Raw genomic sequence first — 11,940 nt, 5'->3', positions numbered from 1 at the left:
GAAGAAAAAGAAGAAGAAGAAGAAGAAGAAGAAGAAGAAGAAGAAGAAGAAGAAGAAGAAGAAGAAGAAGAAGAAGAAGAAGAAGAAGAGGAGGAGGAGGAGGAGGAGGAGGAGGAAGAGGAAGAAGAGGAGGAAGAGGAGGAAGAAGAGGAAGAAGAGGAAGAGGAGGAAGAGGAGGAAGAGGAGGAGGGGGGAAGAAGAGGAAGAGGAGGAAGAGGAGGAGGAAGAAGAGGAAGAAGAGGGGGGAAGAAGAGGAAGAAGAGGAAGAGGAGGAGGAGGAAGAGGAAGAAGAGGAGGAGGAAGACGAGGAAGAGGAGGAAGAGGAGGAGGAAGAAGAGGAAGAAGAGGAGGAGGAAGAGGAAGAAGAGGAGGAGGAGGAAGAAGAGGAAGAAGAAGGAAGAAGAGGAGGAGGAGGAAGAAGAGGAGGAGGAAGAAGAGGAAGAAGAGGCAGAGGAGGAGGAAGAAGAGGACGAGGAGAAGGAAGAAGAGGAGGAGGAAAAGAAAGAAGAGGAAGAGGAGGAGGAAAAAGAAGAGGAGGAGGAAGAAGAGGAAGAAGGAAGAAGAAGAGGAAGAAGAGGAAGAAGAAGAGGAGGAGTAAGAAGGTTGAAATTCACTATTCTATATAGTACAAAAAACCTGCATGCTTGACACTGATATTTTTTTGTTTTATGAGACTAAGTTTCACTGGTGGGCTAGCAGACCTAGAACTCCCTATTTTAGATCAGGCTGGCCCTGAACATTCACCTTCTTCAACCTTCCAAGTTTTGGACTTAAAAGTGGGTACTANCCCTAACCCCCTGCTTTTTACTTCCTACCCCCACTAACTGCAGGACTAAAGTGAGTTCCCTCACCCCTCAGTGGGGCAGGCTAGAGCGCTGGCTCCATTCTTTGCCTAGGCAAAGTAAGAGCTGACCCCAGTGGCACAGCCTGAGGAGAGCTGAGTCCACTACCTCCCAAACCCACGTCTAGGGCTTTGATTTTAGCCCACCTCAACATCTACACCATCTATGAATTGTGAAAGCTTGTGAAGGAGCTGGTCCTGTAGAACCAGAACTGTAGGAACTCTACACACAAGGACAATAGCAGACATCCAAAAGAGAAGCAATGGATCCAGCATTGATAGTGCAGCAGAACCCAGAGGACTCTAACCTGACTCACAATGAAAATTTACAACTGGCTAAATGGTTAAGAGCACTGACTGCTCTTCCAAAAGTCCTGAGTTCAAGTCCCAGCAACCACATGGTGGCTCACAACCACCTGTAATGAGATCTGATGCCTTCTTCTGGTGTGTCTGAAGACAGCTACAGTGTACTTACTAACTAAAGCTGTTTGGGCAAAAGGGTATCCTGTGTAACACACTATGGCACACGAAAGCTTCCACAACACGATGTTTTCTGGTTTATTTTCTTTTGGTGGAGAGGCTTAGCTGCAGGGGTAGATATGGAAAGACATGAATATAAATGGGATCAGGGTACATGATGTGAAATTCACACACAAAAAAATCAATTAAAAAGTTTAAAAAAAAAAGTGGGTACCACCAAGACTGGCTAAAAGTTATTTTAAGATCATAAAAAGAGGCCGGGCAGTGGTGGCACATGTCTTTAATCCCAGGACTTAGGAGGCAGGTGCAGGTGGATTTCTGAGTCTACAAAGTGAGTTCTAGGACAGCCAGGGCTCTACAGAGAAACCCTATCTCGGGGGGGGGGGGGGGAGCAATAACAACAACAACAACAAAAAAACCCAACCAACAACAAAAAAAATTAATCATAAAAAGACTCAAGCCAGGGGTTGGAGAGATGGCTCAGAAGTTAAGATACTTGTTGCCGCTGCAGAAGATAGAAGTTAAGATTTCTCCAACATCCATGTAGTGGCTCACAGCCATCTATAAATTCTAGTTACAGAGAATCTGATAATCTCTCCTGGACTTTTTGTGCACCAGGCATGCGTTTGGTATACATACACAAAGGCAAAATATCAGAGAGGGAGAGCAGGAGGGGCTAAGAGAGGAACAGAGGAAGGAAGGTAAGCAGATAGCCATCAAGCCAAAATAAAAGTAACAGATTTTTTTGGTTGTTGTTGTTTCTTTACATAGTCCTGGCTATCCTGGAGCTTGCTATGAAGACCAGGCTTGGCAACTGACAGTGGGAGATGGAACACTGAGCATTGGTTTGGTTTGCTCTGTTTCACTATTCTTGCTAACAAAACCCATGTATTGGTTAGCCTTACACAGTGTTGGTGAAGCCAGACATAAATCCACCAAGGAACTGCTCATGAAGTTCCTGCAGCAGCTTGAACTACAGCTGCTGGTTCGTGCCTGTTGTCTGCCTGCCTAGAGGACTGGTCTGCAGTTGTCCAACTTCTGAACTTCTGATACAGGCTTTATCTTCACTTGGAATTGCAAACCTATTCTGTCATGACCAATCAATGCACTGCTGGAGATAAGGGCTTTGTATATGCTGGGCAAGTACTCTACCAACAAAGCCTCATCCCCAAGTCTCAGAATCACCTTTTAAAAAGTGAAAGTAACAAGAGCTGGAGAGACAGCTCCCCAGCACCCTCATGTCACACAAATGTCTCCAACCCCAGTCCTAGAGGATCCAGTGTTCTCTTCCTGCCTCCATGCACTGCACACATGTGGTGCATAGACTTAGATGGAGCCCAAACACCCATACATATTTAAAAAGAATGAAGCTGGTAAAGTCATCCTACTCAACTNGAGGAGATATCTGTCCCCTGCCTGCATAATAAAATATACATTTCAATAATGAGTAAGGACAACTACTCATCTCATATATAACCATTAATCCTGGCTATCCTGGAACTCACAAAGACCTGCCTCTTGAATGATGGGACTGTATAACACTACACCAAGTCCAAAAATGTGTTTTAATATCAACTCTAAAAAGCTAAATCCACAGCCTCCTTTGTTGTGTGTAGTGTTCACGAATATTGTAATGGTGTCACCACATTTTCTACACTGAAGGTATCACTTGAACACCGAGCCTACCAATTCAGGTAGTCTAGCTAGCCAATCTATGCTGCCTCCCAAGAACTGGGATTAGAGGTTTGCCCTGAACAGGTCCTAAGGATTGAACTCTAGTCCTCTCGTTTGCATGGCAAATGCTTTACCCACTGAACAATCTTGTCAGCCCCTCGAAGAGTTATTTTTTTAAATAAGACGAGGTGTCTATTTCTGTGACACTGAGGTCCCTTCCACTGGGGGGAGGGGGGGGGAAGATGACACATGACAAATAAATGGACACCTTTCATTCTTTCAAATACAAATAATGTAAAAGCAAGCTATGCATCTGAATAAAATATTCAGTAAAGCTAAACCCAGCAAAGGCTGCGATGAAATGCAGCCCCTGGATTAGTCCCAGGGCTCTAGGAGAAACAGAAAGGTACCTGCTTTGCAGAAGTTTGGCAGCTTCTTCAACTGAAACAGAGTTTTAGCATATGACCCATAATTTGCCAAAAGGAATGAAAAAAGTGCACAAATATTTTCATGCACATGTTCACAAAAACTTTGTTTATAACCATCTTAAATTAAAAGCAACACAATGTCAACTTATAAACACTTAAATCTTATTTTATTTTTCTCCACTGAACACAATTCAACTCTTCACCCCTCTAAAAGGAACCACGTATTGACAATAAATAGTCTACATCAACACAAGCCATTATGTTAGACTATAAGAAGCTGTACATAGTCATCTCACACACATAGTTGGGGGAAATTGTGAGATGGTGTGTCTCTGCACACTCAATTGTTAATTCTGTATAAGCAGGGACCTAAATACTGCCAAGGATTCTGGTATTGTCATTTCTATGGCAATAGAAATGGGTTTCTCTTTTGTAAATAGTGTTCTTCCTCACCTGCCCAACGCCATCTAGAATGTATCAGAGGTTATCTCACTACTGANTTGGCTATAATAAAGAGCTGACAGACAATAGCTGGGTAGGAAGTAGAGGGTGAAACTTATAAAGAGAGGGGGCAAGGAGAGAAAGAGAGTCACTGGGGAAGAAATCAGAGGGAGATTTGCCAGCAGACTTGGAGTGAACAGACTGACCAGAACAGAGCAGAGAGAGNAGTGGAACACTGCCAGGATTAGTCATGNTAAGCTAGATAGCTGGCTGGGAGACAGCCCTATATAGAAAGCCTCTATGTCACTATTTATATTGCTGGGAGAACATATATCTTAACATATAGTGGTAAAGTGAAATCAGTGGAAGCCAGATTCTAAGTCTGTATGGAAGTGACCAACTGTAAAAAAGCTTTCTTTGGGGCTGGAGAGATGACTCAGCAGTTAAGAGCACTGGCTGCTCTTCCAAAGGTCCTTCAATTCCCAGCAACCACATGGTGACTCACAACCATCTATAATGTGCATGTGTACATGCAGATAGAGTACTCAAATACATTAAATAAATCTTAAAAAAAAAAAAAAAAAAAAAGACCTTTCTTGGAGGATCTACATTCCTGAGCACACTACGTGCTGGATCGTTTATCATATATAATTGGCTTCAGAATCAGGTATGTATTCAGTAATGAGGCAGTAGAGTCAGCACCCACAAAGCAGCTTACAACTGCCCAACAGCTTTTTGGCAGGGGCGGGGGGAGGGGTGTTGGGAGGATGTTGACCTCTTCTGGTCTCCACAGATACTGTGTATATATAGTGCACAGACAGATTCAGGCTAAACAGTCGTATGTATGTATGTATAATCTTTCTGTCGGGCATGCCGTTAATCTCAGTACTTGGGAAAAATAGGCAGGCTGATCTCTTTGAGTTCGAGGCCAATCTAGTCTGCAAAGTGAGTTCCAAGACCCAGGGGTAGTCACACAGAGGGTGGTGGGGTGTGTGGGTGGGGTGCGTGAGGGTCCACTCTGATGACCCAGCCTATGCAAGATCATTCCCTTAGATGGTACTTTGTGAATTCATCTCTGACATTCCTCTTCCCAACTGGTATTTACTTTCTGGATTCTCTTAAATACTATGTTAGTCTTCTTTTTACATTCTCCACATGTGTATTTCATTTTCATTTTGTAGTTGCCCGACCTTATTTATGTGTGGTGGCCAGCTGCTGGGAGTGTCTAGGAGGAGCCACTATGGCTGCTTACTCCAATGACAAAGCTGATGGCTAGAGTCAGAGGCTAATCNAGCATTGCTATCCTAACAGTTCTCTGCCAAGCTCTCCTACTTGGGAGTAGGTTCTATTACACTCAAGGATTTACAGGATTATGTGGACCACCCTCAGAGCCCAACAACCACCCACACAATCCAGCGAAGAACCATTTTCAGTAGGGTTTTTTATTCATCTCATACAGAGATCAAATCTAAGGCTCCGACATCCAAGGTGAGTGCTCTATCACTGAGCTATACCCTCAAGCTTTAAAACAACACTTACAGTTAGCAATAAACAAATTCCAGAACAAACCCCCACATACACAGCCTGAAGCACAAGGCTGGACTTGAACTCCTGGACAATTACAGGTGTGACCTGAAAAACTTTGAACTAAAGCTTTATTCTCTCAGACACAAAGGATTTCTAAATAAAACAAATCTAGTTAGACTCAAGAGTCTCACTAGGCTCAGGAGTTCAGCTTAGATGCGTTGGTACAGAAGACAACANACAAGGGGGAGGGCTGAGGACTGGGTGGCTTGGATGGATCCACATGTGATTTGTNGTAATCTCCAAACATACGGTTCAAGCCTATAATCCAGAAAAAGAACTGGGATACTGGAATCAAAAGTGAGTAAGCTGCAGACCATTAACAAAATCTTTTAAAAATTCTTTTAAGAATGAACTTCCAGAAACAAGAATAATGAGATAAATTAGGTACCTAGTAATTTTAATATAAAGCTACTGCTTGTAACATTAGTTAAAAGTCAGACAAAGTAAATGAGGAAAATACCTAATAAAAAAAAAAGAAAAAAGAAAAAAAAAAGTCAGACAAAATACCAAACAGACTGGATTATCTGATAAATCATAGAGAAAAGGTGGTGACAAAAAAAGGTATTGCTATAATAAACATAACAGTAAATATAAAAATATAAAACCATATACAAGTGAGCTTTAAAATGAATAAATACCACTGGGAGTGGTAGAGCATAACTTTAATCCCATCACTTGGGAAGCAAAGGCAGATTGACTGATAGCAAGTTTGAGGTCAGCTTTTGCTAGAGAGTGAGAGATTGGTGATGACGGTGGTAGTGATAATGTTTATTTTAATCTCCCTGACAAAACTATCACACAATTTAACAAAGCATTAAGTCTAAAGTTTAAATAGTGCTACACATATACTTTACTCAAAACGGGTATCATACTGCCAGGTAGTGGTGGCACATGCCTTTAATCCTAGCACTCAAGAAGCAGAGACAGAGGCAGGCAGATCTCAACTTGACTCAAAAAAACAAAACAAAACAAAAAACAGCTCCCCCAACCCCCAATCAAAAAAAAAAAAAAAAGCACAAAGCTTCCCTCTTAAACCTATGGAGACCACATCAAATGTTTTTAGGTCTCACAGTATAGTTCAAGGAGAGAACATGCTGGGCATAACCAGGGCACAGGAACTGATCCCTACCTCACTTCCTGAAAGAAATTTGCTAGCAATGCCTCGGACAGAGCAAGCCAGACTTCCATACCTGAGAGGGTGAGGGCACTCAATGCAGCCTATGACTTAACCCTCACCATATCCGTGACTAGAAAATCTCAACCAAAAATCAGTACAGCATGTTTGTGGATATCACTAAATATATATGCCATGCAGGCTGATATGAAAAGTCAGAAACCTATTTTCAGGATGACAATGCTACCTGGCGTTATTTTTTTGTTTCTCAGAGAGATCCACCTGCCTTTGCCTCCCAAGAGCTGAGATTAAAGGTATATGCCACCAATGCCTCAAAATTTTAGCATGAGTCTTCCCTGAACTGGAGAGGTGGAGGTAGGACTTTCAAGGCCAGCTTTGGCTACCTAACAAGTTCAAGGCCAGGCCAATATCTCTCAGATCGACACCCTGAATCAGTAGGTATGAAGGTTTCTTTACACATTAACACCAGGNCTAACTTATAAGTCTAGCACACCGGATTAACTAGAACAAAATGATGTAATACACCNTTTTTTTTTAAATTTAAAAGAATGTATTTTCGAATTATGTATTTATATGGGTGTCTGTGTGGATTTGTGTACGTCTACAAAGGACATCAGAGTCCTGGGAGCTAGAGGATTGTGTGTTACCCAAACTGCACATTCATGCAAGTATATGCTCTTAAGACCTGAGCCACCTCTCCAGTCATCTTTAACTACCTGAAAAAATATAAACAGAATGCCTCATTGTTTCAAAGGGCCAATAGGCAGGGCAGCAGGTAACTGACTTTTGGGTGAGTTTGTCCTATTGTGTTTCAACTTGGATCAAATCAAAGAAAAGCTGGATGATCCATGTCTACACACCATGATCCATGTCTACACACCAGCTACCTGGGAAACTTAAGCAGAAAGAGCTCACAAGCTCAGGAGTTCTACGCCAGCCCTGGCAACATAGATTCAGACACAAAGCAAAGTGAAGAAAAGAGCTCATATTGGGGAGCTTTATACTTGTCTACTCAGATAACATTCACTCCCCAAACAGTACACATCTCAACAGCTTAAAAGAGCCAGACTCCAACCTAATTCTGTTACTGTACTAGTTATGGGAACATAAGATATCCAAGTCACAGGAATGTAGTGAAACCTGATTTTAATTTGTTAGGCAATATTTTTATTATGTACTAGCAATGCTGGTTTTTGCTTGTCACAGGAGAGGAGAGCCACTACAACAGCAGGTTAAAAACAGCAGATTAACAGGTTCCCTGTGCAAGAAATAAGTCCAGGATTACTCACGTGATATCTCTTCGCTGATAGCAGCCTTGAAGCAGGCAGGCAATCAGATCACTGATAAATACCAAGTCATCTCTGTGAAGAGCTGCCTCTAACTCCTGAGAGATGAAGGAAAGAGATGAAGGAAAGATCAGATATTATTTAAATGCACTGTCTGTCCCTCCTCATCATCTTCAGATTGCTAACAACAGAATGATTAGTGAAAAAGGACTGTCATAGGGCCTGTGAGATGGCTCAGTGGGTAAGAGCACTGACTGCTCTACAGAAGGTCCTGAGTTCAAATCCCAGGAACCAAATGGTGGCTCACAACCACCTGTAATAAGATCTGATGCCCTCTTCTGGTGCATCTGAAGTCAGCTACAGTGTACTTGTGTATAAGTAAATCTTTGGGGCAAAGCGAGCAGGGAGACTGAGTGAGGGGAGTTGACCAGAGTGAGGGGTGCCGGCCAGAGCAAGCAGGTTCTAAAAATTCAGTTCTCAACAACCACATGAAGGCTCACAACCATCTGTACAGCTACAGTGTACTCACATACATGAAGGACTGTCATATATAACACTGCCCTTCTCATGTATACTGTCAGAGGACATTGAGAATTTAGCATTCAAGTTTATTTCCTTAATTGCTTACTAGCCCCATTCCCTTTTATCTACATTCTTCACACCAAAAGAAAGACTTAATATTCCTTTTTATGAACTGATGCTAATCATATAATCAAAGACCTTGATAACAAATATGCCGGTGTGTGCTACCACAAACATATGCATATGTGACCAGGCAGGGAGTCTTTTTCAGTTGCTTCTTCACCTTATTTTATGAGACAAGGTCTCTCACTGAAACTGGAAATTGCCAAACTGAGCATGGATCCCTGAATCCCCAGCTAGGGGGTTGCAAGCACATCTTCACAGCTTGACTTTTTTACATGTGTCCTCGAGATTCAAGCTCAAGTCTTCATACTTGCATAGCAAAGCACTTTACAGTCACCTCCTTAGCCCCTTGCTTCATGTTTTAATGACAATGAGGACTATAGAAGCAGCATATGACTGATTATAAATTAGTCTCTGTTTACTGGACGGTACTATTAGACAACCCACATGCAGCAGCTGTAAGGAGCACTGGGAGAATGCAATATGGCTCTACTTACATGACTGATTGCAAATGCATGAGAGCAGATTGCTAGAATAAGATAAATTCTTACATCACCTGGAAAAATATGAGGTAATAATAACTGTTAATAGTTTTATCCTAAGTGAAGAGCCCTGAAAGTTCAGGTGGAACCTGCACATGACAGCTGGTTTCTAAAAAGAATTTAGAGATTAAGAGACGGGCCAATGGGCAAAAAGTGAGAAACATCAGTAATCTTTTTTTCTCTTCTCAACCCTCCAATACAAGAATGTGATGTATGAAGTGATGTATTAAACTTTTGGGTACCTTATTTCAAAAGCATGATTTTGGACCTCAACAATTACATTGGTGTGTGTGTGTGTGTGTGTGCGTGTGCGTGCATGTGTGTGTGTTACATAAACAGTCTCTTTCTAGTATAGAGAAATATTGAACTTTTAATGCAATCTAATGAATTGTTTATTATTTTAAAGCCCTAAATTGGAAAATCTTTATTTTCAAAGTATAATGGGCTGTTTGAGACTCTAAAACAATCAAAAACCAAAACAAACCACCACCACCACCANCAACAACAACAACAATAGGCTCACAGTTTAAACCTGGTCGCAGGCTAAGATTACAAAATAAATGGCCAGTTGTTCTAACAGTAGCTTAATCCTGGACGCAAAGAAGTTCCAGGCTATTCACTTGAAGTATATCAGAAGCCAGGGATGCTAAAGCGAATTACAGGTCATACACATCAACTCTCTCAAGATAGCTAGGCCTGCAATCTCAAAGCTTGAGCCGAATAGAACATTCAAGGTCAATCTGGGTTCCAATAGCAAAACCAGTCTCAAAGACTTTTCCAAATCAGTAAATCAGTGATAGGGGGAGGGGAGAGGAGAACCCAGTTACCCAGGACAGTATTCTTGGGGAAACAAAACTATCTTTCCCTTATTAACGTTCTATATTTTAGAAAGACTCAATGGGGTCAGCAAGATGGTGCAGAGGGTAAAGGCACTTGCTGCCTAAGCCTGGTGAGCTGAATTCTATCTTCGAAAGCTAAGTGAAGGTGTCCTCTCCTCTTCACATGCACACCCACACATAATTATAGTAAAAATGGAGGCATTCCAGCTCAGTATCCTGACACCAGAACCAAGCACCAGTGTATAGCCAGCAAAGCCATAGAGAGCCATCAGCCCACATCAACCAGAAGCAAGACCAAAATGTCTGCAAGGAGGGGACAAACCTTTGAAGGGCTATAAAAAGACCAGGCTCCAGGCAGCTCAGTAGGTGCTGGTGTCCCAGCATACCCCATCTTACCACAAGAACCACATAGCAACAGGAACACTTCTAGAGGCTGTGTGTTCCACTAAGCACTCCTGCCTCTGACCCACGTGAATGTTGAGTGTCTGGCACTCTGGTTGACCTGGCTAAGTACAACTAAGCCTATGACAGCTTGCCTCTGTAGCTCTAAAAGAACATTGCTTTCCAGGAGCACTTGCTATGGGGCCAGGATCTCTGCCCTCCCAGTCCTTCCCCACCTGTGAATTCTGAACATGGTTGTTTGCTGTGCACTAGACAACTTGTGCTACCTCTACTCAACCAATACTGTTTCCTTTTTCCTGAGGTGTACTGTGTAAACAATGAACTGCATTCAAAAAAGATACCTGACTATATATCTGTCTCTCTGTAACGAATAAGTCATGTTGAAGACACTGGTCTTCCCAGAAGACTTCAATTTTGTGGTCCTACCACCAAAATTCCACAGCTACTTTAACATTTACTGTAATACATACTTCTATGGGATTTACTATGTCCCCTTGTTCACCACACTCAAGCCCTGATCTTTTGAGCTGGGGATGGAACCCAAGACCTTCATTATAGACCAGTATTCACCACTGATGTGTGTGTGTGTGGTGTGTGTATATGTAGTATGTAGTGTGCGCACATACACACAGCTCCTGTTGTGCACTTCTACAAGGCCTTTTCCCAGAGAATGCTAGGTCAAGAGTTATTAAAGCTAGACTCAGTAATCTACACCTTCAATCCCAGCACTCAGGAGGCAGAGATAGGCAAGCCAGAGCTCCATGCTGAAAACCTGTCTCCCCCAACCCCCTATAAGCAAAAATTTTTAAATAGTTGCTTTATCCCGCTCCTGTAGGTAATGGAGTCCCAACAGTTTATACCAATAAATAAACCAAAAACTCTATAGTGAAACATACCTTTCTCTCATTCTGGAGTGGAATGGACAGTAAGAACGTTATAGAGAAACAGCAACAACAAAAGAATGGAGAAGCCATTTTAATCCTGCTTAACAAAAGGACCAGCTTGGTTAACCTTTTCCATGTTAGTTTAATGGTATAGAATCTCAGACACAGAAATGAATGCACTGAATACTACTAAAATATGCATTCAAATGACTAGCAGCAAGGTACTACTGAACTGCACTTAAAAATGGTTAATGGGGAAATCATTTTAATAGTTTAATTTTAAAACTTGTTGCCACAATTTAACATTTTTTTCTATTAGGAAAATATTGCTAAGTATGGTCTCTGACACATACTGTAAATACTACAGGTCATCCTTACAATGACAGTCTGAGCAAACACTAGGGATAAAACGATCTTCAAAATTCACAAGTTTCAGAACAGAAATTGAAATTCTATTAACTCACANCCCACTATGTTCATGCTCTAATAAGTTGCCTACAAAAAACTACTTGGAAATCCAGGTTATTAAAAGCTTTAAGGTTTCCACCTAGATCTTAAATAGTAAGACGAAGGCAGCAAGGGAGCGAGCCTCCTAAAAAATCTCCGCCCCAACCTTTTTTTTTTTTTTTTTTTTTTTTTTTTTTTTTTTTTTTTTTTGTTTCTTTTCTCACTTTCTCTCCTACTCTTTTGTATCTCCCTTTCACTGTGTGCAATGAACTGTGAGCACCGAAATGTGACCTTTGCCAAGATGCTCAG

The 11,940-nt window shown here is 41.7% G+C and overlaps 1 protein-coding gene across 1 annotated transcript in view; it reads right to left on the bottom strand.

Annotated features, from left to right (window-relative positions):
* Positions 1 to 11,940, bottom strand: part of LOC110295767 (cat eye syndrome critical region protein 2 homolog) — a 103,256-nt gene that overhangs the window by 43,287 nt on the left and 48,029 nt on the right. Inside the window, 1 exon segment of the mRNA XM_029478253.1 lies at positions 7,876 to 7,970. Within this exon segment, the coding sequence (XP_029334113.1) occupies positions 7,876 to 7,970 (95 nt within the window).

Source organism: Mus caroli, chromosome 6 (assembly GCF_900094665.2).
Source record: "Mus caroli chromosome 6, CAROLI_EIJ_v1.1, whole genome shotgun sequence".
Taxonomy (NCBI): domain Eukaryota; kingdom Metazoa; phylum Chordata; class Mammalia; order Rodentia; family Muridae; genus Mus; species Mus caroli.
The sequence above is the reverse complement of the archived record's forward strand: the minus strand, read 5'-3'. Positions and strand labels throughout refer to the sequence as shown.